Below are 24,019 nucleotides of genomic sequence, written 5' to 3'. Positions count from 1 at the left end.
CAGCAGCCAATGCATGGATAGGGGGCACCATCTGCAAGGGCCAGCGGCCAGGGGTACCCAAGCATCCCCCTTGCAGGGCCCCTTAGACCACTAGCTAGCGACCCAGGCACACTTGGGTAGGGTTTCCAGGCTAGAAATCCTAGAATCTTCCTACCGCGACGCCTGATAGAATTTGGAGACGGTGCAAACATCCACGCTTTTGTCCTCCCGATTTCAACGGTGCCCCATTGAAGTTAACTAAGTATAGGGCAATTTGGATGTTTTCGAGCACGCTGGGTATGCATAGATATGGTCCGCGTACTAGACTACTGGTATTGCTGGACGACAGCTCATCCTTCTTTTGCCGTCATCCCCGAGCCGAAGCTTGACGGTTGACCGAATGCTCAACACTATTAGCACCACAATTTTAAGTACTGATGCTATCATCAAGTCTTCATTCTTTGGGACCTTGCGCGTGTGCTTGTAGTATGTGTATGGTGCCCCCAGCTCGCACCATGTCAACTCGCGCGCATAGTTTGATTTCATCAAAGTCCTCCCGCCGTACTCGTACTCCGTACACCACAAAATCACCCACCCCCCTTGGAGTTGCAGTGGGCCGCAGGTTGGCCAAGATCAAAAATCGACGGACCTGCATTAGCTCTCCCCCGCTACCGAGCGCCACGCCTGTAAAGTTGGCCGAATAGGGCGCCCTCTCTCTGGAGGCTGAGCCACATCTCGGCGATTATCCCGTTTGATGTTGCATCCGGCGTTGGACGCGAACCAGGAGTTCGTGGTGGTAGCAATGCCCAATGCCGCAATTGGATGGGAGACCTGTAATGATGTTTTCCGGTTCACACTCAGGTTCCCTTCCTCGAAAGTCCTCATTGCCGAATTCGACGCCTTGATTGGCACAACATTGACACACTGAGGTCGGGGTCGCCGTGAGTGAGGGATGTTGTTCGCTATTGTGAAGCGCATGCATCAGAAATCCAGCCTCCATGAACATGAATGCGGAACGACGTCTCCACACGCTCGATCTTCAATCTGCAACCAGATTACGAGCGTTTGTTCCTTCCGGACACCAGAGATCACTGTTCCAATTTGATGTAATATTCTTCAGACCTTGACGCCCGCAAATAACCATCTTGTCCCCAAAGTCGCAAGATTGATGTTCAGAATGGTGCATACCAGCCATATCACGATCCAGGCTAACATGGGTGAGAGTAGCAGCTGTGTGTGATGCAAAAAGTGCAGCGCATTGTATCCCAGAAAGGTGATTAAGCTCCAATAAATGCCCGCTGCAAGGTAAAGCAAATTGGCGAAGAAAGTCGACGCGTGATTTTGATGGTTGATGACTGGCATGAGGATGTATTGGACGATATAAAGCAGAACGTATGGCGGGAAGAAGGCCCGTATCGAGACATCAAAGCAGTATCCGAACTCCAGCACCTCAGCTCTTCTCGATCCTCCTGGAGGGCCGAACAATCCTTGTTGGCGCCTTCGACCGGGAAGTCCGGCGATTCCAGGGCCCAGCAGTCGGCCAACTAGATAATATGCCAGTGTTGATACAAGGAGAGACCCTGCCAGGAAATGAACGACGACAAACATCAAGGCCAGCTTGACGACGGAGGCAAAGGATGGGGTGTAGGCGAGCGACCAGGCGAAGGATGTGAGTAAGAGGAAAAAGGATAACAAGTAGGTGAAGGAAGGGTCAGGCCGGTGCCAGGTGTTTCTCGTCTCTAGCCATCGCAATTAGCTCCGAGAACAAGGCATAGAGGTGTTTCGATCAACCCACGCTTGTGATAGTAGATGGACTTGAAGACCTTTTTCGGCGCAATGAGCAAATGTGTCATCTCCCACACTGCCATCTCGAAGTCCATCTGCGGAAACTTGAAGAGTCTGCCACATCACATCGTCAACAACAGTCGCCGGGGCTAATGCCATTTTGCAGCCTACCGCTTGAAAAATCGAGGCATGCGAATGTCGGATCCCCCTGCGGTGGCGCCAAAATGGGCCCCGCCATATTGACGTGGAGTGGTAATTCGGGGACTGCTCATCGGGGGGGAAGTAAAACAAGGTCGTTAGGTTTTCGTGACCAGTCTGCAATGGAGAAAAGAATGAAACAAAATAAGGTCGTCGGCGAGAACGTTGGGCTGAAATGAGCCGCGGCCACCTCACCTGCGTGTCTGTCACTCGCCGCTTTAAATAAAATGCCAGCCTCGCGCGTCATACAAGAAGCACCGGGAAACGACAGAGTTTCGTTCGCAATCTAGCACTCGTCTTTGGCTTTCTAGGTGTCCCAACCTTGTCTTCATTTCATATGTACGTCGCCGACTCAATGGAGATCAAAGCCCAACAGTCTTTGGCTTCGTGATTCTCCAGCGCGGTGTCGCCGCCTTGTGCTCCTCCTCCCGAGTTCTTCCTCTAACCACCAAATAGGTCACGGATAGCCACATACGTGATTCCAGCTTAGAGCGCTACAGTGACTCGAGCAGATTCCAAAATGAGAAATATCTGTCTCTGGTTCATCCTCGTCATATACCAGGGAGAAATGGGCAGAGTAAACTCGCTGGAGCGCCGGCTGCCCTACTTCCATTGCAGATAAAAGGCAAGCTAGATGAGGCACCATCTGCACAAAGTTAGGAGGCAGTAAACCTGTTGAGGCATTTGAATCTGCTGGGATCGAGTCTCGAAGGTTTACTGTACTGGTGCGAGCCACGGCGTGTTGTCCGCGCGCCCGTACGGTGGCGAAAGAATACTAGATAGCAGCCATTTCCTAATCTAGAAATATCAAGACAAATCGGGAATGGCTCAAAGAAAGCAAGACGAATACTCCATTCCTCGACCACAGCAATCATTCGATACTAGATATGCTCTCTCCTCATATGGAAAATATCGGTCCAGAAAGGAAACCGATGTATAGGAGCCATTAGATCACCAACCGGTCGCTCGCTCGAATATGACAAATAGAATATTGTTCTTGAGGCTTTTCGGCGACTGTCGACCCCCGCAATTGGCGATGCCCATTGTCTGCCTGGCCTATATAAGAGTGCAACTTCTATCACCAGAAGACAGCACCCAACCTCAACCTGAGTATCCTGTTGCTCTAAAACTCATTCTTGCATAAGAATTCAGTGCAGAAGCCTATGCCGATTTCGAGTCCTGCATCACGCTTGACAGCCATCCATAAGCAAACAATCATGTCCGCTCAAGAAGGCACCGACAAATCCAAGCCCTACATTCCTCTTGCTGGTAGCGCCGATGATGGCTGGTCCAAAGAGGGAGAAGCGACAGCGACCTGCTTCTGCGGCGCCGTACAGCTGAAATTCCCCGTCGAAAAACCGGGTCTCATCACAAGTTTCGTCTGCAACTGCACCGACTGCCGCAAGATCACCGCCTCCATGTTTGCATCGAACTTCGTCGTCGCCGACCCTGATGTAACCCACCTGCGTGGCAAAGACAACCTGACCGTGTTCAGCCAATCCAAGACCATTGCCTCGGGGAACACCATGACCAACTATTTCTGCTCCACGTGTGGCACGCTCATGTATCGCATCAGCTCCCGCAATCCAGACATGCTCGTGTTGCGTATCGGTACAGTGGACGACTTCCATTTGCATGAGACAAAGTTGAAGCCCCAAGTGGAGCAGTTTGTAAAAGACCGGGTTAGTTGGTTGAGTGGCGCGGAGGGAGTTCAGCAGGTCGAGGGGTCTTTTTTTCGCTGAAACTGGCCTCGTCGGTATTGGTATGCGCAGGGCTCAAGGGGGAAAGTTGAGTAGGGATTAGCGCTAATCTTTCCGGCAAGCTCCTACTATGGGAGCTTGACTTGCATCAAAAGCAGATGCTGGGTACAGATGAATGGACCCATCAGGAATGAGGAAGCGGGTGACGCATCGATTCCCATAGCCTTGTATTTATGATAACAAATCGAGCTGTCCACAACGACCAGAACCCGGCCACTTATGGAGCCTCAATAACGGCCGCGGCCGCGGCTTCCAACGAATGGTGTCCCAAACGACGCAAGTCGTCTCTCTCGTGCTCGTATATTCGGTAATCACCACCCACACAAGGTCCAAGTAACGACCGCGCTCGTCGTCGCTGTTCTGACTGCTGCCATGTCTGCAGATTCTTGTCCCAGTCGGCCATTGCGGTCTTCAGCGTCGCCCGAATGGCAATAAAGGTTTCCTGCACATCGTTGATCCGAAAACCAGACTTCCCAAGATCGTTTTTGGGGTTCACAGGGTCCTGAAGCGTCATGAGATATTCCGTCCCGTCCCGAACCCCCTTTCGACCCGGTCCATGAAAGGCTGCGACGCGTGAATCAGAGCGTTCGCCGGAAGCTGTATGAGACTGCGCGACTGCCTTCTGGAGCCCCTCACTGAGGTTGCGGCTACGCACAACACTCTTTGAAAACAACTCGAGAGGTTCGGTAGCAATGCCGTGTGTAGAAAAGTCGATGTCCGAGTAGAAATCCAAGAAGAAAAGGAACTGGTTACCTACATCCGCACGGTGGAACTTGCCCTCGGAGAACTTCAGCGCGGCAACAATCATCTGAAATAGTGGGTAGGATGTTATCCCTCCGCTGCTGCCAACTGTGAGACCACGCATCTGTAGAAGTTGTTTGAGCACCTTGAAAAGACCTCTCAGAGAGGGGTATTCTTTCAACGACGCTTTCACGTATTCGCGGCTGTCATATGTTCGGGGTGTGGATTGGATTTGAATCGGGAGCCCGGATGCCTTGTGCTGACAAAGTAGAATGGGCACACGAGCTTGTTTGAGATAAAGCTGGACTTCGATGGGGCGAAAGTGGAAGAGATTCGCTGTCTTGGGAGGCCAACGAAACATTTTGTAGAGCTTGTTGAGTACGGCGACAGAAGATAATTGCGCGGGGCTTGTCAGCGAACCTGGTCGTCCTGGGCCGGAAACATTAATATCCAGATCGGATAGAGGATCTGCCAGGTCGGTAGCACGAGACCCGATGATATCGACATGGAGGTCTCCTGCGATCTCCTTCACGCACTCGGCAAGATCGTGGAAAGCATCGTCCGCAGCGCGCTGCTCTTCCTTTGAAGGAGAGGTATACTTTTCGAAAGCGCGAATTTCATCGCCGAGCCGCTCGACAGCAGAGGTATAAACGTCTGGTTCTGGGTCGTGGAGATGACGGAGCCACGGAAGACGATAGTGTAAGGGGGGATCCTTCTCGGTATCATTGATACGCCACAGCAGATCCAGATTGCGACTTGTGCCTTTAAATCCCTTGAACGGAGCAAGTTCCACCCTTTTGAACCGGGATGCTTCTCTTCGCAGTACCGGAGTCTTGACCTCAAGAGATGGGAGTCCTACATCGGAATCACGTATCCGTACGGGTGGGCGATCTTTGTAAGTCTTTCGGATAACTGATGCGCGATTTGTTTCGCGATGGGCACGTAGGGTATTGTGGAGACTCTTGATATCAACGTTCGGTTCCGTCAAGAAGGTACTTGGAGGATCTCGAGAAGAGGTGTGAACGGTAGCAAGCTGTGCTAAGGTACCTGCCAGGGATCTGGGTTGACGTCTCCGAGGGATTGAATGGAGATTGAGGTATATCGAGGCATCATGACGACCACAGGCGGCATTCCGACACAAGAACTGGTGGACTGGTGGCATGCAGCATAGGAGCAACGGAGAGGGAGTGGTCTGCAGATCTGGTCGATGGCAGGAAGAATCAGAGGAGGATGTTCGGAGGCGCGGCTATTCGCTTTAGCTTCCCTAGGCGGACAAAGTAGTTCAAGCTTCGATGCAGAAGACTTTGGTCTCAATGCGATTTCACTTGCGTTGTCCACGCAGCTTTGAATTTTGAGATGCTGCGAAGAAAGTCGCAGGCACCAACAGAAACTTGGCGAGGGCCTTGGCGGCTGCCCGATTCAAGCCCAGTAGCCTCAGGTGCCCCACAGGCTTACCTATTCTCACGCTTAGAGAGATCTTTGGTTGGGCTGATGAGACCCAGGGAGGATCCACGCCTAAACTGCTGCCCAGTGCCCCATGGTCCAGGCCCTTTTGGCTCTGAAGTTCCACCCTTTTCCATTATTCCGAGCTTTTCCCTGGTCAAGCGAGAGAGCACCCCTCCCTTAACAAGCCCCCCATAACTTTGCTTCCCAACAGCGGTCACCAACGAATGATCTGGCTGCGGGTCATTGCTGAGCTTCTCAGTCTAGGGTTTCCTTCACCTTCGACCTTCGAGCCGGGGCCACCAGGGCCAGCAGATCCAGCACATTGCCTGGCGCAGCCAATCTTCTTCCATGCAGAGCCTGCAAGAGCTCGATCAGACAACGCTCAGTGTCATACCTCACCCCATCCGATATTCCTCCTGGAGCCCTCCAGAGCGTCGAAAGAGACAGAAGAGACGGGAGGGTGACAGTTGCAATGCCGGAGATTCTTCCAACCTCATATCTCCCTTATTGAAGCCACTTCCACCTCGACCATCACTTTCTCCTGCCCGTCCTGAGCCTCCAGCGACGACAAGACAACAAGAGACCAGGGGACATATGACGAACCTGTTCGAACCGGGATTGCCTTCCGAATTAACCCACGGTTCCAGTCAGACGCAAGACCTCTAAATCAACCCCTCCCTCCACCTTGCGCCTTCTGAACGCCGGCTTTTTTCGTGTGCGTGTGCGACATCATAGCTTGAGCCTTGTGCCTGATCGCGTCAAAAAGTGCGACAACTTCTACGAAGGTACTTCCCGCCTCCTCCAATCCTGTGCTCCTCACGCCTTGACTTCCTGCGTCGTTATTTTTACCTTTGCTCACTATACCCCGCCGTCATCACCGGCCTTCGTTATCACCATATCACTCGCTCACCGAGTTACTGATCAGCGTTAATGTTCCTTGTTCGGGCTGAAGAGGCTGATCCTAGCATTCTAGCACTTTCTCCTTCTTCCTATATGTTCTAGTACACACTCTCTTTCTGCAATCCAGTTCAGCAGTGCTACCATGGTCACCCATACGGCTTCACCCAGTCAAGTTCTTCGTTCAGACAATGATCCTCCCGGCCATAGACCAGAGTTGACAAGCGAACCAGAGAAGATATCGTCGGAACCAGAACGGCCAACGACTTCTTATTTCTCTCTGCCTCAAAGACAGTCCACCAATGAGTCCGCAGCTTCAGAATCACCGGCAGAGGTCGCAAAGGGAGCAAGGTCTGGAAAGGAGTTACTGCGCCGGCTCAGCCTTGTTGATTCCAGAGGCGCCGAGGCCTTGGAGGTCGACCCTCGAACAGCTTATCCTGGTTTGCGGCTGAGTGGGAATGTCATCAGTGCCACTTTTTGCATTCCGTATCAACTGACACACGGAGGGAATGGTGAATGGGAGCTATCCAACCGACGCGGCACTTCTGCATTGTTCGACTCATTCGCCCATCTCTCCTCGGATAAGACCCCCTGGAACCACACCTTGGTCGGATGGACGGGTGAGATCCGCACGCAACAACAAGCAAGAGCTATCAGCATCTTGCAGTCCGACGCGGCCGCAGCAATCGCGGCCGCGAAAGCTCCCCACCCCATCAACAAGTCTGCCGCACCCTATCCAGTGAATGGTGCCACACCAAACACTCACGTTCCTCATCCTGACCATCTGAGAATACCTCGTTCTGACCGCACTCGTCTGGAGAAAATCCTGGCGCAACATCCAAATGGCAAAGTTCTTCCTGTGTGGCTACCCGAGGGCCAAGGAGATGAGGATGGCGAATTCATCTTCAAGGACCAAAGCCGGTGGCGGAAATATGCAGAGCACGAGCTCTACACTCTTTTCCACTACCGACACCATGGTCCCGATGATGGCCGAGCCGAGAAGACTTCGTGGGCGGATTATGTGCAGATGAACCAGTGCTTTGCCGACCGAATTTTGCACATATATCAGCCTGGGGACATTGTCTGGATCCACGACTACCATTTAATGTTGCTACCGAGCATGCTGCGTCAACGCATCCCCAATATCTACATTGGGTTTTTCCTGCACATCCCTTTCCCTAGTAGCGAATACATGCGATGTCTGCCCCGAAGAAAAGACATCTTAACTGGGGCTCTCGGTGCGACAATGATCGGCTTCCAGTCATACAGCTTCTCTCGACATTTCAACTCCTGCTGCAAACGCATCCTGGGCTTCGAGTCGAGTTCGGCGGGCGTGGATGCATATGGGGCTCACGTTGCTGTGGACGTGTTTCCCATCGGCATCGATGTGGCAGCGGTGCAGAAAACAGCTTTTGGCGATCCTGTAATAGAGCAAAACATGAAAGCCTTGAAGAAAATGTACGCCGGCAAGAAGATTGTTGTTGGTCGTGATAGACTCGACACCGTCCGAGGGGTATCGCAAAAGCTGATGGCGTTTGAGATCTTCTTGGAACGATATCCGGAATGGCGCGACAAGGTGGTACTCATTCAGGTGACCAGTCCTACGAGCGTGATGGAAGAGAAGGTGGACGGCGCACACAAGATTGAACACAAAATCTCAAATCTGGTCTCCAGGATAAATGGCCAATACGGGTCGTTGAGCCATTCCCCAGTCCAACACTACCCGCAATATCTCTCGTCGCAAGAATATTTTGCTCTTCTCCGGATTGCCGATGTGGGACTTATCACCAGTGTCAGGGACGGTATGAACACGACGAGTCTGGAATATGTCATCTGCCAGAAAAACAATCACGGACCGTTGATTCTGTCAGAGTTTTCTGGGACTGCAGCCAGCCTGAGCAATGCCATCCACATCAATCCATGGGACCTGGGCGGTGTGGCCGACGCACTAAAGCAGGCACTTGAGATGCCCGAAGCTCAAAAGAAGAGCAATCACGAGAAACTCTACAACTACGTGACAACACACAATGTAGCGACCTGGTCGAACAGTTTCCTCAAACGCTTGCTTACCAACCTCACCTCGTTCACTCAAAGCGATCTTACGCCCGCGCTGGACCGCAATCGTATGATTCAGCAATACCACGCTGCAAAGAAACGGCTCTTCATGTTCGACTATGATGGCACACTCACGCCAATCGTGAAAGACCCCAACGCGGCAATTCCGTCTGACCGAGTCATCCGTACCCTCAAGGCCCTTGCAGCCGACCCACGCAACAATGTCTGGATAATCAGTGGCCGCGATGCGTCCTTCCTCGAAGAATGGATGGGTCACATTACTGAATTGGGCTTGAGTGCTGAACACGGCTGTTTCCTACGACGGCCTGGGTCGGAGACATGGGAGAACCTTGCTGCGGCCATGGACATGGGGTGGCAGAAGGAAGTTATGGACGTATTCTCTTACTACACAGAACGTACTCAGGGGTCGTGGATCGAGAAGAAACGGGTTGCATTGACATGGCACTATCGACAGGCTGACCCTGATTTCGGTGCTTTCCAGGCAAGGGAGTGTCGAAAAGCGTTGGAGGAGAATGTTATGAAGCATTGGGATGTTGAAGTCATGAGTGGGAAGGCCAACTTGGAGGTGAGGCCGCAGTTTGTGAACAAAGGCTTCATTGCAACAAGGTTGATTAATGAATACGGATACGCGAGGGGTGAACCACCGGAGTTTGTGTTGTGTTTGGGGGATGATCAGACCGACGAAGGTGAGTCTCTAATCAGATGGTCGCGGCGACCCCCCGGGTGCAGGACACAGTTCCACTGACCGTGATGACGCTCAGATATGTTCCGCGCCCTCCTCAAGACGGATCTTCCCAAAGAACATGTCTTTGCGTGTACTGTGGGCGCCAGCAGTAAACGCACCCTGGCGACATGGCACTTACTTGAGCCGAGCGATGTCATTGCAACAATCGCGGCTTTGAACAAGGCAGAGAACTTGTAGCCTCCAAAGGCGCGGGGCGGGGCTATGACTGGGTATCTCTGTTCACATATCTGTTCACATAAACGATCAATGCCACGACAGGATACGTCGTCAGGCGATCACTGCAGCGGCGACTCTTCTCGGGCGCAGGGAGGTTGATGTGCGACAGGCATGCCTTGGAAACCCAGGACACCAAGACAAAGACGACAAGTTACATTGGAAAAAGAGCGCTTTATGTGCTGATTGATATGACCACGGACAAAGAGAGAACACAGAATAGGTCACGGTGGTAGAACTTTGCTGTTGTTGCGACTCGGGCTTTATAGACCTAGCTCTTGAAACTTATTTCACGTCCCATGTTTCTCTCCTTTCACTTCTTAGGATGTTGGGGTCAATATCTTTGGCTTGATGCCGTCTGGGGAGTGACCAGAGTGACTGGGTGGTTTGAACGGACCACCTGTAGAGCGTAGCCGGTGTATTGCCGCCACCCAGCATTGAAGTGAGGCTGCTACTTTATGAACGAGCCAGAAGTAGGCCAAGAAGTCCGACAGCGTCCCCAGACCACAAGCCTAGAGGGGCAGTTTTGACAGCGTTCTCCATATATGGATTCCACTTCTCATCCTTCTCAGCTGTCTTGCTTCGCTCTTCTCTCCATCAGTACTCTCGCATCATTGGCCATGTTGTGCTTGCATAAGCCTCAGACACGAAGAAAGCACATAGAGCTACCTAGTCACAATCCTATTCCACCGGATCAAGGTCGTCGGTGTCCCTCACGAAGTCCTGACGCTCTGTTTGACCTCTGAAAGACGAGTCGCTGCCTGCTCAACCATGTTCTAATCGGTCCCTCAGGCTTACAAAGACTTGTGCCTCGCTCCATTACCTGTCACCCAACTCAGAATTTCCCCCGCCAATAGCTCAGATGGAAAGAATGCGGCAAAGGGTGGAAGCAGCCACCGAGTTGAGGGAACGGATATCACGGCCATCGCCAGGGTGCGGGGCTACAAGATGGTTGACTGGAACTTTGCTACGGCCTTCTCCATACCTACTCTCGATGCTCAACTGTCGGTCAACCTAGGCTGTCCCTGCTTTAAATTCGCGTCATGTCCTATGCTGGTGAGGTCTGCCTGAGAGGCACCTAACGCCCGTTTACCCCATTGTTCGGTCAGAAGCCAGGTGTATGTCTAATATTGAAGGACAAGCATGGGAGATCCTGTCGAGGTGGAACACATCCCGAGGACTCAGAGGGATATTGAGGATGAAAAGGAACAGATCGAGATCAATACCTCCACGGGTGACATCCATCTAGCAACCTCGAACCTGCAAAAGTCCACAGGTGTTCTTTCAAAGACGCTCTCCAGGATCCGGACGCCCGATATTGCGGATCCAGGGCCACCACCAGATGGAGGCTTCAAGGCCTGGTCTGTGGCCTTTGCCACGCATCTAGTCATCTTCAATACCTGGGGCTTCATCAACAGCTTTGGAGTATTCCAGACTTACTACGTCGAGGTCATGAGGATAGGTGACCCGAGCTCGGTGGCCTGGATTGGGACCACTCAGGTCTTTGTGCTGTTCGGGATGGGGACCTTCACAGGGAGGGCTCTCGATGCAGGTTTCTTCAACATTCAGTACATCTGTGGAAGTGTCATCTACGTTGTAGGTCTTTTTTTGCTCAGTTTGTGCCGCGAATACTGGCAAATCTTTCTGGCACAAACGGTCTGCGTTGGATTTGGATATGGACTGGCATTTGTTCCAACCCTGGCACTGGCGAGCACTTACTTCGAGCACAAAAGGGCAACTGCATTGGGAATGGCCGTGACAGGTTCGGCAATTGGCGGTCTCGTGTTCCCTGCCATCGCCGAAAAGATGTTGCCGACGGCTGGGTTTCCTTGGACTATTCGCACCATGGCATTTGTGCAGCTCCTCCTCGCGGGCGTGGCGTTTATGTTCCTGAAAGTGAGTGGCTGATCCTTGTCAATGAGGCTGAGTGCTGATGTGTCCCGGTAGCCACGCTTGCCGCCTCGAAAATCTGGGCCGGTGGTGGAATGGTCGGCCTTAAGGGAAGCGCCATATACACTATATCTCATGGCTTCATTCCTTTACTTTTGGTCGGTCTACGTTGGGTTCTTCTTCATTGGCACCTTTGGCAGGGATGCCCTGGGGACCAGTCAAGCCACGAGCATCAACCTGCTGATGGTCTTGAACGGCGTGGGAGTGCCTTCTCGGGTGGTTCCGGCATATATCGCTCAGAGATGGGTCGGTCCGTTGAACTTGATGATCCCCATGGTCGGTGTGGCTGGCATAATTCTCTACTGTTGGATTGCAGTGGACTCAGTGACTGGACTATGGATTTTCGCCGTGGTATATGGTGTCGTCGCCGCCGGGATTCAGGCTTTGTTTCCTGTGGTGCTTACCAGCTTGACAAGAGACCCGAAAAAGGCGGGTGTTCGCACGGGCATGGGCTTTAGTATCGCGGTAAGTCGACTTTGGCCCTCGTAAGCACTGTTCTAACCCAAACTGTGTCCCAGGGCCTCGCAGTCTTGACAGGATCCCCAATTGCGGGAGCGCTGATACAAAGCGATGGAGGGAAGTTCATTGGGCTACAAGTGTTCGCAGCAACAAGCATGATGTCGGCGGCAATGGTACTGCTGTGTGTAAGATGGGTCACTGTAGGATGGAAGCGAGTAAGGGTGTGAGAATGGTCCCCTGCATTCCTCCCGATGGCCGCTGGCTTAGCAGTCAGGGAGTGGTAGTGGCTTCCTCGCCCGTATCTCATCTACAGACCTGGAATCCTAGATCTTGTGGGTCATTCTGGGACGATGCTCGAGATATCGACCACCGGATCAGCCCCTCGGATGCTTGTGGCGGTTGTGTCTGTTCAGGGAGCGCCAGCCTTGTATCGCCACGACACAGCGTGGGGAGTGATGCTGATTGGTGGGATGAGGCTGGTGGCTCCAGTGACAACTCAGCGGGATCTTGCATCTTGCATCTGGCATCATGTGTGGCTGCCTCCCTCCCCTTGTCGTTCTGTTTCTTTCTCTCTTCAGCATCTTCAACAAGTGACTTCCTCTTCTGCCTCACTGTCTCTGGTGGACTTTGTGCTGCGGCCTCTTTAGTGACAACTTGTGTAGGTTCCCTTCCATCTGCTCTTGGACGCAACCCCCTTTTTTTTCCCTCTCCTCCCCCGCGTTTGGGCACAAAGAAATTCTTTTGGTTGCAACCTCGAGGCCACCGCCCTTTGTTCCAGTCACATGCCCGCACTTTCTGCTTCCTGTCCAGCCTGAATGAGGGTTTTGCTGATCGCACTTTCAAGGGACACCACATCTTGCAGCTTTATCTACCGAGTCAAGATCTCTGTTGACCTACCCTGCAAATTAGCCGCCTCTACGAGAGACTGCCCCGCCCTGCTCCTCTCCTTGACCACACGTTTGCCCGAATCCGCCTGCCCCTTACACTTTTCACCATGGCTCCACGAGGACGAGGAGGAAAATTCTCAAAGCCGACCAGAGGAGGTATGTACACTCTGATTCCACCCAAACCTCATCCAGTCTACACCACAGCTAGCTGACTCTAAACCGCAGGTGGCAAGCATTTCTCCCGTGACCTGCAACCTTTAGACAAAGAGGGTAATCAGATGGGCATGTGGCGAGAGCCAGGAGAACAAGAGGAGGAGGAGGAGGAGGACTCCTCAGAAGAGGAAGAATCCTCCTCAGAAGAGTCCTCGGACTCTGGCGAGGGAGCTTCCGCCGCGCAGGCCTCGTCAAATGAGCTGACTCGAGAACAACGCAAAGAGCTCGCTCGCAAGAAGAAACAAGAAGCCATTGCCAAGAAGAACCAAAAGACAGCCGCCGTCGGGGACCTGCCCAGTACTTCTGAAGACGAGGAAGAAGAGGAAGACGAAGACATGCCGGCAAATCCCAACCACACGCAAAAGGCAAGGTCGCAGGCTCGAGCGGTCACGGGTGCCAGTGGCGAAACACCAAAGAAGGCGGACAAGGAGAATCTCAGCAGGCGGGAGCGAGAGGCTATTGCTGCCCAGCAAGCTCGAGAGAGATATCAGAAACTCCACGCCGAGGGCAAGACCGACGAAGCAAGGGCTGACCTGGCGAGGCTGAAGCTGATCCGCGAGCAACGCGAGGCCGCTGCGGCACGGAAACAGGCCGAAAAGGAGGAGAAAGAGGCCCGTGACAAAGACAAGAACGATCGCGAGGCTAAGCTGAGAGAAGCAGCCCTGGGCACTGCCGGCGGAGCAAAGTCGGCCAAAAAAGCCAAGAAATGAGGACTCCCTCACTCTCCAGCCAAACGACTACTGTACAGACTTCGAGAGCCGTGCGTATGGGATGTGCCGCATGAGCCCCACGAAGGCCATGGCGGCCATGGGTTGCACAGGACGCCCTGAGTGGATCTTGGTTAAGGGGCTGCATGATCGAGATCATCTCGAAGTCTTCCCTTTCCTTTGTTACACGTCCTTTTTTGCATCAGCGGATGGCGGGGGAGGCAGCATAGAGCAGAGACGATATGATATGACGACGATGACGACGATGATGACGATAGTGGAAGGAGAGGAATGAGGAGAGGAAGTGAGACCGAGGGCATGATTTCACAGCATCCTGATAACTCAGTACAGACAAAGCGGGAGATGAAGAACCCTTCCACCCCGACGCCTCTTTCTCCTTGATTTCTCTCCATGTGCGCTTGGATGGCTTCGCTATACACACGGTATCGCCACAGCGTAACGACCAGCAGACAATCTTGTCACGTCCCGATTGTCATGAGCGATCTCATCATCATCATCATCATCATCATCATCATCATCATCATCATCATCAGCGGCGTGTCGGTGGTAGTAGTAGTGGTAGTGGTAGCCACACGGAAGAACAAGAACAACACACTGCAATCTTGACCAGTACATCACACAGCTCTTATCTCCATCTCCACCTCCGCAGATAGACTCCTAGGTAGGTAGCGAGGCATCTTGAGGGATGATGTGTGTACATATTGTCCCTCGGCGAACGCCGTGCAACCAACATACCATCCGTCCATCCATCCACGCATCCATCCGTGATCCATCGCACGAAAAGCAACGCACACAGATCTCCATCTCCATCTCCATCTCCATCTCACTTGAATCGACACCAGACAAGTTCCTGGACTGCAGAGACTCGATTTGCTCTCTTTTGTTTTGTGCCACGGTTATTTGGCTCCTCTTCAGCACACCGCCTCTCTCTTTGCTCTTATCCTGTCACTGATATCCGTACCCTCTGCTAGAACCGGTACCGGCACTGGCGCCACCGGGGTACCACTCCGGAAACAGGTCGCGGGACGAGTACATGCTCGCGCGCAACTTGTACTCGTTCCCGCTGCTCAGGTCGAGGTGCGTGTAGGCGTCGCATTTGTAGTAGATGGTCTTGAGCGCAGGATTCGTCCCGGCGCCGCCGGGTCCGGCGAGGTTGAGCAGGCCGAGATCCTTCAGAGCCTGCAGCACGCGCTTGACATCTGCTTGGTCGGAGAAGTCCCGGGTGTAGATGCATATCAGTCTGAGACCTCTGTCTCTCGTGCCGCTGCCGCCGTCATGATCATCGACGACCATCATCCCTTCCTCTGCCTTGGCGGTCGCCACCTTGGCCGTGGTGCCCAACTTGCCCTCCCACACGGCACGCGCAACAACCGCCCAGACTGAGTCGACTTCCTCCTCACGCGGGAAGAGCATCCACTTCCCTGCCGTGACACGCTGGGATGTGGCCAACTCCCTGATGTCCGTTTCCAACTGCAAGCGATCGGGACGGAGCATGCGCGTGATGGCCCCGGCCGCTTTCCCGGGGTTCTGAGACTCGGCTTCACGTTTGCGCGAGAGATATCCTTCCAGAAGACGCGTCCCGAGTTGGCGGAACGTGGCTCTATCACCGTCACCGGACTCGGGGTCGGAACTCGCGTTTCCTGCCTGTCCCAGGGAGCGTTTGCCAGGGGGAGGGTAAGGGTTGGCGATCCAGATCCACGGTTGGCCCCCAGCGGCGACAGGAGTGGTGGTCGAAGGAGGCAGGCGGGCGAGGAAGTCGGGGACAGACTCCGAGAGCTGTTTGGCGGATGGGAGACCCTCATAGAAGTTCTGTGGCTTGCGCGACTCGTCTTGTTCGATATCGGCGACCCCGGTGTCAGGTTCTTCATGGCCTGCGGAGGTACTGACTTTCGCGTCGACTTTCATCACCCTGTCTCCATCTCCCTGCAAATCCGCCCTGATCTGCCGTTCCGTCTGCTGCTGGGGCGCTGGGCCATCATCTGGCGCCGGTTCGGCCTCCCGTTGTTTCCGCAGTGCAAGCTTCGCGCGCTGTCGGGCGGCGGCTTCGTGCCTCGCTTTCCTCCCTCTCGCGGCAGCCACCTGGGTGTTCCATTCATGGACGGCCCAATATTTCTGGGGATTGTATGATGCGGCTAGCTTGTTGTATGTCGTCCTGGTTTCCAAGCTCCCTATATCGCAGCAGAGGTGAGATCAGATGAACAACAGGCCCTGCGGGGATCAAAGGCAGTGCCGGCTCTAGACTAGGCTTACCGTGGAAGTCGGATTCATCGCTGAACAAGTCCTCTGCGGCAGGGATGGAAGTGTCAGAAGCAGTGCTGGACAAAGACGCGGGTGCCATGGTGCAAGGTGGGAGGGCGTTTCACATCATGTACAAAGAACCACAACAGGTAAAAGCGATGATACGCCGAGACGCCGTGCAGGAAAAGAATAACACGCTGGAAGACGCGACAGAAAATAAACGAAGAGGCAAAGGCAGCTGAGTCGGTCGCGGCCAGGATTGAGGCTGATCAGGCTAACCATCAGGCTGAAACACCCACTATAGCTAGACTGAAGCCATCTGAAGCAGGGGCCGGGGGATTTGATAACCCCTACATGTCTCTATCGGCTGCCTCAAATGACTTTTGCAATGGCCCTGAGCGTGTTGAGAGACTCCATCTCTAGCTTGAGGGCATATTCATGCTCATCCACGGGTCCCGCAGGATCTGTGTCGCTTTCCACTGCCTTCATGTTTTCCACCACCCGCAGGAAGCTCTCTACTATTCCTGCATATCCCATGCCTGCTGCCCCTCTCAACGCATTCAAAATGTCGTTGGATGAAGTACGCCGCGTCGCGACCGTCTCAGGACTCTGCCCCTCGTTCAGGTGGGAGAGCAGCAGCTGATGTCGCAATTCCAGAAGGTCAAAGGCAGGCGCTGGGCTGTCGTCACGGGTTTCTCGGTCGACCGAGCGAATACTCCTGCGCAGCTTCAAATCATGACTCTGCCTCTCCCTCAAACTATCACGACTCTGTCTGCTGATGGAGTGGGACGAAGATCTCGGCGTGAGCGTGGCTGACGGGGAAGAAAAGGAGAAACGCGGACCCTTGTAGGCGGCATTCGACAGGCTCCCACTACTTCGCACATCCTTAGACCCGTTCCGCAGAATGTCTGGCAGGCTTTTCCACAGCCCGAGCTCAAGCAGGACGCAACCGACGCTGAAGATATCGAAGCTCTTGCGATACGAAACCCTAGAGCTACCCATTGACTGCGGATGGCGATAAAGGTCGTTTTCAAAGTCCGACTCCGTAGGCTCCGTGAGCTCATCCGGACTGTCTACTCTTGCATAGACATAGCCCGCGACGTATATCGGAGAAAGTAAAATATCTTCATCGGATGCATTGTCCGATTGCGGTCCTCGAATGAAGAGGATGTTGTTCGACCGAAGCTCCTTGTGCAGCCAGTCGGCAGTATGGATTTGGAGCAAGGTCTCCAAGAGTGTAATGGCGTAGGAGAGTCGGAGATTGAGTGACGGAATTCCCATCGGTCGTTCTAGCATGTCTCGCAACGTGTGCATACTGGGCAACGAAGGTTGGTCCATATGCCTCTCCACCGGGCTTCTTTGCGCTGCCGGAGGGTAGACGCTGAAAGGAAGATCGAAGACATAAGCATATCGGTTCTTGACGGCCCAATCTTTGATATAGCCACGGCAAGGTAAACTGTGAAAGGACGAGTCAAGCTCGTGCAAAAACGCCGAAACCCGGTCCACCCGATTTTCGAGGAGCGGGAGCTTGATGCCTCTACCACCGCTCTTCCACTCGAGGAGTACCGGCTCACGAGCATACCAAGCGAAGTACCGACTACCCTCGGGCGGCGGCGATGGGCAGTCGAGCTCCATCGAGTTCAGCCTCATCGACTTGGACGAGGATGAAGGCGATGATGCGATCGAGGGGCTGGAGAGAGAAGTGTGCGTGTCTCTATTTGTTGAGGTCCTCCAAGGTTCCGGCCGTTGGTTGATTGAGGGACTGTCTGTGTATGCATCAGTAACCCCCAGAAGGAGACCTTGTCTTTTCAAACGAGCAGCAGCGGGGACAGCCCCCTTGGAGAAAGAGTGATTGCGATCGTGACCGATAACACCTAGTTTCTGTTCGTTGGCAGTCTTGACGACGGTTGTTCGCAGGAAGATGTCGAATGCCTGTTCCATCTTGACCTGCCTCTCGTGGTCAAGGTACTGTTGTAGCTGGCCCACCAAGACTTTGACATCCTCCATCAAGGCGCGAACGTTCTTCTCATCAAAGGCGATCCATGTCCACTTCCTCCACCTTGTTTTGTGTTCGAAGAATTCGGACAGGCTCTTTCGGTGTTGCGGAAGTAGCCTGGAGCCCGCAGAATTGGCCTCGTTGAGGTCTAGGATTTCAGAGCCCACCCTGATGTCCAGGTGGTATCGTTTCTTAAGCCCGTTGACATCCAGCAGAAGAGTCTGCAGTTGCTCCAGGATCTTGGGCACGAACCGGGCATCTCGAGCGTTCACCCGCAGGTCCGGCGGGTCCTCAAACAGACCAGCTTCTTCGGCCCATGTCTGAAACTTGTGCTGTTCAAGCTCGATCATCAAGCTCACGACCGCGACATCACGGTCGTGGCTGCGCGCTCGGCGTAGCAGGGTAAACCCTTTGATACAACCCTGCAAACAGGCGAAGGACAGGGTCAGCAGACCTGCAATGCCTGCGGCTGCATCGAGGCCACTCATGTCGAACTACCATAGCACTGCATCACTTGGTCGGGAACTCGACTGGAGGTAAACAGTGACTGACGGTGGGTTGAGGGGGTAAAGTAAGGTATTGTCGTTCACAGATGAAGAGTGGTCTTCATTGCTATAGGGCGTTTCGTCTGCCTTTCGAAATGGCGGCACTCTGTCCTTGACTTATACAGTGACCTGCACCTTGAAAGAGAGGCCAGCTCGTTATATACGAGGACTTTTCGGCTCCGTTAAATGCAGCGCGGAGTCTGTGTCAAGATGTCCCATTGAATTTCAACTCGGCTCTGGGTAGGGTACTGGGTGACTCTGCAAGGGAAGGCCCATCAGCGATCCCCGTGGTCTATATAGCCCAGAAGAGCTTCTGCGCATCTTGCGGGCGGCTGAGGTCCGGGGCCCAGGCATCCAGGGCGTGCCTAAGTTTAGGATATCTTCCCTCTTTGCAGTTGGGGGGCCTGGGATGTCGATTGTAAAGGTTAATAGGGCGCATGCTGGCTGGCAAAGTCTTGGGAGGCTTCAGGCATGTGGGCTTTTGAGGGGCTGGACCGAGCCGCCAACTCTGAGCTCTCCCTCCTCCCCCCTCGAATACACAGAGCTACCAGCAGCCAGCAGCAGACCACTCTTGCCAGCGCACAGATTGGTGTGCCATGCGGGCGGCCATGGAATTCGTCGGTCTGCATAGCCGCTACTCTCCTAGGCACTTCGTTCCGTCGAAGGTGCGGAGGTTCGCCCAGTCCTGCAGCCTATCGGTTCTCACCTCCTCTCACAAATGGCCTGGTGCCAGCAAGACAAGGCATCAATCTGCCTTGTCGGGGCGGTCATGATTCCTGACTCCCTCGCGGCTACTAAGAAACTTCAGCCTCACCGGTTGTAAACATGTGTCATCACTTCATCCTCACACGGCGGGATTGCTAACTTGGCCGCAGGGGAGCATTCACCATGCATTGCGGGCTTGCTCGTCTACCAACTGGAATTCCAACCCGCGGTGTTGTCTACCCGAATTACTCCTTCCATTGATTGGTTGAAAGCGCGGGCGCCTCATCGCAATCTTTGTCTTTTATCAAAGCGGAAGATTGGCCACTGGTTCTGGCTACAACCCTCTCTCTGACCATGGCGCGGTATGGCGCGATGGCGCCGCGGCTCATATCCGTCATCGGTTGTCTCCATGTCGATCGTATCATGATTACCGACCGGATGCCAGATCGGGGGGAAAGTTACAGAGCGAGACAGTACCACGAGGCGTTGGGAGGGAAAGGAGCAAACTCGGCCATCGCCGCCTATCGAAGCTGCCATGCCCGGCCTCCCGAGGGAAAGTTAACCTCATTTGACGAGAGAATCGACTACTCCAATGAGAACGAGATCGAAGTATGCATGGTAGGCGCTGTTGGGGACGACAAGTACGCCCAGATGTTCGAAGACGTGCTGCAAGAGAACGGTGTCGATGTGTCGCGCCTTCAGAAGGTGGATGGGATGACTGGAGTGAGTTTTGTCTTGGTGGAAGTGGCCAGTGGCGAGAATCGCTGTACTTTTGCGAACAACGCAAACGATGCATTAACTGTTGACTACTTCACCGACCTCGACAGTCTTGCCAACGGGCGGCCACCGGATCTGGTCATTGCACAGATGGAAATCGATCGAACAGTGGTTGAGAAGATAATGGACACGGCTGGTGCGGCGGGCATCGAGCTTCTGTTGAACGCAGCCCCTGCGAATTACATTCTCAGCAACTTCTACCCGCTTATCACGCATCTGTTGGTGAACGAGACGGAAGCCGCTACCATGTCTGGCCGGGAGGTCGAAGAGGTGAATGAGGAGACATGGCAAGAGATTGCCGAGTACTTTCTTGGGAAAGGGGTCAAGAACGTGGTACTGACGTTGGGAGCTCGCGGAGCCTTCTTTGGCAGAGCCGACGAGTTTGGCCACGTCCCGGCTTTCAACGTCAATGTGCTGGATTGTACGGGGGCAGGGCAAGTCTCCAACCTGGTTGTGGCTCATATAATTGACGAACGGCTGACAAGGGTCTCAGGGACACATTCACGGGCGCGTACGCAACAGATTATTTGCGACAGAAGCAGATGGGACAATGGGACATCAGAGAGGCAGTCATTCGTGCCTGTAAAGCCGCGGCATTGACGATTACCCGTATCGGCGCCCAGGAAGGAATTCCCTGGATGGATGAAATAGACAATTTCGAAGAGAACGAATCGTCTCAAATAGGAGTTGAAGCTGCTTCCGCAGATTCAGAAGAACTGTGAGCAGAGCAAAGGAAAAATCATACCACGTATAGTCATCCCGAAAATGTAGGCTACAAGCTACCGAAGAAACGGGCCAGAAAAACCACTCATGATGTTGCCATGGATTCATGCTTATCCGATCATCCACAGCTAAGGCAAAACAATGCATCTCCCTCGTGTCGGAAATTTCGTTTGACCACACGTGCTTCTGGTCTCTGCGTGTGGTCTGCAGCTAACATGTTCTAAAGTCGTCCCAAAAGGTAAGTCAGCAATTTCGCCATTGTGTGGAAGAAAGTCAATGTGACCGTATGAGTGGGCACGATATGAAATCTGGGGAAACGTACCATCGTCTGCTCTAGCAAAAGCGACCTCACTTCTGGAGGTCCGACGTTGTCTGGGAGCTCCAGAAGCCACGTATAGACCGCGTCTAAGTTCGTCCGAAAAGCATATCCATTGTCAACGTGAGGGAGATAGCGGGCATCACGGTACTCTTGCAATGACTTGTGCTGCCTCACAGTGAGCATTTCGCTGAAGACACATCCGAGAGCAAAGACGTCGGCCGCCCGCCCTCGTTGTGGTAGTGGCTCTGGCGGCCAGTACACTGGTGTGCCCACAATATACTCATCTGTCGAGGTGCTGCCTTCCATCAGAGAGAAATCAATCGCGCTACCAAAATCGGCGAGATATGGCTGGTGATCCCGGATCAGTATGTTTGAAGGTTTGATATCCTCATGTTTGACTCGCTCCTGATGTGCATATGCCAGCGCCGAGGCCAGGCAACCGAACCACTGATCGAGGTGTCTCGTCTCGGTCCGGGGGAAGCCAGCACAGTTCACCTCCAAGAAATGTCGAAGGTCGTAGTCGCCTACGGGGAGCATAATGATGGAGAAGGTGGTTTCGTCCCTGACATAGAACAGCACCGAGGCAATATGATGGTGACGTAGCTTGTGCATGATGGCCACCTCATTTCGGACCTGCTGCTCGATAATGTTCCTTGCGCGATGGCTATTTTGGACCCTGATGGTCTTTTGAGCATAGATGCTGTTTGTGGAGACTTCGCGGACCTTGGAGACTTGGCCATAAGTGCCCGTGCCCAGTGGTTCAAGCCACTGAAACCGTGCGCTTGTAGTCAAGCCAGGAGACAGACGGTCCAAGCCCGGATCGGGAAATGCAGGCAGAGACCTATTAGTTTCTTCATCCGAAAACCGTTTCACCACCTCTTTCCAGTCTTCCAGTTGCGTTTCAAAAATTTCAGCTGCGGCTTCGGCGCGGGAATGAAAGGTGTCGAAGGTAAGGCCTATTGGCATCAGTTCTTGAACCTCTTCAGATAACAGATGCAATTGACTCACCGGGGGGATGTGTTGCAAAGTGGCTTAGCATGATGCTGTAGCACTCTATATATTCTCTGAATACTACCTGGAGGGGTTCTTGCACGCGAGGACGGGTAGGAAATTGCGGGAGCTGCGGTCCGAAAGGTTTGAGGGCTTGATTGAGGGGATTCAGTTCTTCAAAGAGGTCTTTCAGTGATAATCCGGCGTCAAGAGCGGCCTGGGCAGGTTAGCCAAGGTTGTCAGTTGAGAAACAACGTCCTCCATGAGCCGACCTGAATGGTTGCAAAAGCAAGTTGCCAGAACAAATCACTAAGTGTGTCCGGTGGCTGGAGATTTTGAGCGCCGTCTATTGTGCTGGTAAAGGTTGTAATCGTGCCATGTTGTCGAGAGAACAGATTAAGAAGTCGCTGAGCGTTAGGTTCATAGCGATCGTTGCAGAGCGACTCGAAATTGGTCCTGAACTCTCCTTCGTTGGAACAAGGTGTCGGTGTCTGTTGGTCGCCCAGTGCTGTTTCTTTCAAATCCGCGATGAGAGTGGACCACGTGTCGGATGGGGCTTCTGATTCAGAAGACATGAGACAGCCTGGCCGTCGCAAGGGATTTGGTCATGAAGCAGGCTTGGGCAGAAAGGACGCTGTGCTGTACTTCTGATTGCATCTCTTCTTTGCAGTGTCACCGGGGCAGGGAGATGGAGTGAAAGGATGCTCGCCAACGATTCATGGTCTACCGGCCTCATCGGGCGCAGGCACTACTTACATCACAGCCGCGCTTGGGACTGACCACCTGGGCCTCACATGTTGGGAGCAGTGTGCCTCGAGCCGAGGGGTAGTCCGATAGGCTCCTATTGTGTGGCCAGACAGCGTAGCGACACCCAATCATATACACAGGGTCGAAAACAGAAGACAAAATCCTCGAATAACAGTAGCAGAATCCTGTAAAGACACAGCCATCGACCATTCATTCGTTGACGGACTCAGGATTTGGCAAGATATGGCTTCTTTTCAGTCCAGTCCCATGATGTGGGAAATGGGCATTGTACAGCCTTGGATGGAGGCGAGTGGTTCGGGAGGTAGCTTTGAAGGACTTCGTGGAGGGAAGGACACGGCCTCGATGGGTCCAGCCGCCTCTGGTTAGGGCCGTCCCGCCCATTTGTCTCTGGACTCTGGTGTGATCTACAGAGGACATGGTGGGTGTACTGGAGGATGCGTAGGCATGGAGGATGGGTCCGGGGGAAGCCAGGTTTCGGGCCGACGTCAGCTGGAAGATGCCCTACAAAAGCTCGAGTGTGGTTAGCGAGGTGGCTGTCTCATCTTGCATGCGCTTCCCCGTTGCTCTGAGCCTCTCCCTGCAAGGCCATCAGCCAAAGTTTAGTCGTTCCCTCACTCCAAGGGACGAGGGGTGCACAGAATGGCTGGATCAGAGGATTTCAACCACAGATGGATGGGTGAGTTGTTCACCGGTCACCTCTCTACTTGGGCGCAGTTTGCCAGTTGCCTGCCTGCGGTGGGAATTGTGAGCGCAGGCACGTGACCTCGCCAGCACTTGCCGCCTCTGGCTGGGCATCTCAGGCCTCCAGAAGAAAAAAATGACACAGTCTGACCTCGAATAGACGCTCTCACAATCTACCTACAAGTAGGTAGCCAGTCACT

General features: G+C 53.6%; 10 protein-coding genes across 13 annotated transcripts; 5 read left to right on the top strand and 5 right to left on the bottom strand.

Moving 5' to 3' along the window:
- Nucleotides 1-206: 206 nt before the first annotated feature.
- Nucleotides 207-2,095, bottom strand: PV07_08283 (uncharacterized protein). Its single transcript, XM_016395436.1, has 3 exons — nt 1,936-2,095; nt 1,775-1,878; nt 207-1,718 (listed from the first exon to the last, which is right to left on the bottom strand). Exons 1-3 carry the CDS (start codon nt 2,034-2,036, stop codon nt 1,096-1,098), a joined length of 828 nt encoding a protein of 275 aa, XP_016248855.1. The 5' UTR covers nt 2,037-2,095; the 3' UTR covers nt 207-1,095.
- A 716-nt stretch (nt 2,096-2,811) lies between these two features.
- On the bottom strand, nt 2,812-5,803 carry PV07_08281 (uncharacterized protein). Its single transcript, XM_016395434.1, has one exon. The coding sequence runs from the start codon at nt 5,623-5,625 to the stop codon at nt 3,940-3,942; it is 1,686 nt and encodes a 561-aa protein (XP_016248853.1). The 5' UTR covers nt 5,626-5,803; the 3' UTR covers nt 2,812-3,939.
- PV07_08282 (uncharacterized protein) lies at nt 3,068-3,907 on the top strand. The gene has a single exon (XM_016395435.1). The coding sequence runs from the start codon at nt 3,126-3,128 to the stop codon at nt 3,702-3,704; it is 579 nt and encodes a 192-aa protein (XP_016248854.1). The 5' UTR covers nt 3,068-3,125; the 3' UTR covers nt 3,705-3,907.
- Nucleotides 5,804-6,138: 335 nt separating the features above from the next.
- Nucleotides 6,139-10,139, top strand: PV07_08280 (trehalose-phosphatase). The gene is made up of 3 exons (XM_016395433.1): nt 6,139-6,694; nt 6,883-9,568; nt 9,644-10,139. The coding sequence occupies exons 2-3, from the start codon at nt 6,952-6,954 to the stop codon at nt 9,802-9,804; spliced, it is 2,778 nt and encodes a 925-aa protein (XP_016248852.1). The 5' UTR covers nt 6,139-6,694; nt 6,883-6,951; the 3' UTR covers nt 9,805-10,139.
- A 288-nt stretch (nt 10,140-10,427) lies between these two features.
- On the top strand, nt 10,428-12,751 carry PV07_08279 (uncharacterized protein). Its single transcript, XM_016395432.1, has 3 exons — nt 10,428-11,736; nt 11,788-12,255; nt 12,309-12,751. Exons 1-3 carry the CDS (start codon nt 10,984-10,986, stop codon nt 12,474-12,476), a joined length of 1,389 nt encoding a protein of 462 aa, XP_016248851.1. The 5' UTR covers nt 10,428-10,983; the 3' UTR covers nt 12,477-12,751.
- On the top strand, nt 12,729-14,828 carry PV07_08278. Of its 3 annotated transcripts, none has more exons than XM_016395431.1 (3): nt 12,729-12,907; nt 13,112-13,292; nt 13,362-14,828. In XM_016395431.1, exons 2-3 carry the CDS (start codon nt 13,244-13,246, stop codon nt 14,057-14,059), a joined length of 747 nt encoding a protein of 248 aa, XP_016248850.1. In that variant the 5' UTR covers nt 12,729-12,907; nt 13,112-13,243; the 3' UTR covers nt 14,060-14,828. The 3 variants fall into 3 exon arrangements, with proteins under 3 accessions (XP_016248850.1, XP_016248849.1, XP_016248848.1); XM_016395430.1 differs by having other exon boundaries at nt 13,094-13,292; XM_016395429.1 differs by having other exon boundaries at nt 12,729-13,292.
- Nucleotides 14,434-16,519, bottom strand: PV07_08277 (uncharacterized protein). The gene is made up of 2 exons (XM_016395428.1): nt 16,328-16,519; nt 14,434-16,245 (listed from the first exon to the last, which is right to left on the bottom strand). The coding sequence occupies exons 1-2, from the start codon at nt 16,413-16,415 to the stop codon at nt 15,023-15,025; spliced, it is 1,311 nt and encodes a 436-aa protein (XP_016248847.1). The 5' UTR covers nt 16,416-16,519; the 3' UTR covers nt 14,434-15,022.
- An 82-nt stretch (nt 16,520-16,601) lies between these two features.
- PV07_08276 (uncharacterized protein) lies at nt 16,602-19,145 on the bottom strand. Its single transcript, XM_016395427.1, has one exon. The coding sequence runs from the start codon at nt 18,797-18,799 to the stop codon at nt 16,688-16,690; it is 2,112 nt and encodes a 703-aa protein (XP_016248846.1). The 5' UTR covers nt 18,800-19,145; the 3' UTR covers nt 16,602-16,687.
- Nucleotides 19,146-19,395: 250 nt separating this feature from the next.
- PV07_08275 lies at nt 19,396-21,157 on the top strand. 2 transcript variants are annotated; one of them, XM_016395426.1, is made up of 3 exons: nt 19,396-19,672; nt 19,732-20,772; nt 20,832-21,157. In XM_016395426.1, exons 2-3 carry the CDS (start codon nt 19,916-19,918, stop codon nt 21,058-21,060), a joined length of 1,086 nt encoding a protein of 361 aa, XP_016248845.1. In that variant the 5' UTR covers nt 19,396-19,672; nt 19,732-19,915; the 3' UTR covers nt 21,061-21,157. The 2 variants fall into 2 exon arrangements, with proteins under 2 accessions (XP_016248845.1, XP_016248844.1); XM_016395425.1 differs by having other exon boundaries at nt 19,396-20,772.
- PV07_08274 (uncharacterized protein) lies at nt 20,986-23,702 on the bottom strand. The gene is made up of 4 exons (XM_016395424.1): nt 22,643-23,702; nt 22,389-22,587; nt 21,384-22,336; nt 20,986-21,281 (listed from the first exon to the last, which is right to left on the bottom strand). The coding sequence occupies exons 1-4, from the start codon at nt 22,943-22,945 to the stop codon at nt 21,180-21,182; spliced, it is 1,557 nt and encodes a 518-aa protein (XP_016248843.1). The 5' UTR covers nt 22,946-23,702; the 3' UTR covers nt 20,986-21,179.
- Between the last annotated feature and the right edge of the window lie 317 nt (nt 23,703-24,019).

This window comes from Cladophialophora immunda (assembly GCF_000835495.1).
Source record: "Cladophialophora immunda strain CBS 83496 unplaced genomic scaffold supercont1.4, whole genome shotgun sequence".
NCBI lineage: Eukaryota > Fungi > Ascomycota > Eurotiomycetes > Chaetothyriales > Herpotrichiellaceae > Cladophialophora > Cladophialophora immunda.
The sequence above is the reverse complement of the archived record's forward strand: the minus strand, read 5'-3'. Positions and strand labels throughout refer to the sequence as shown.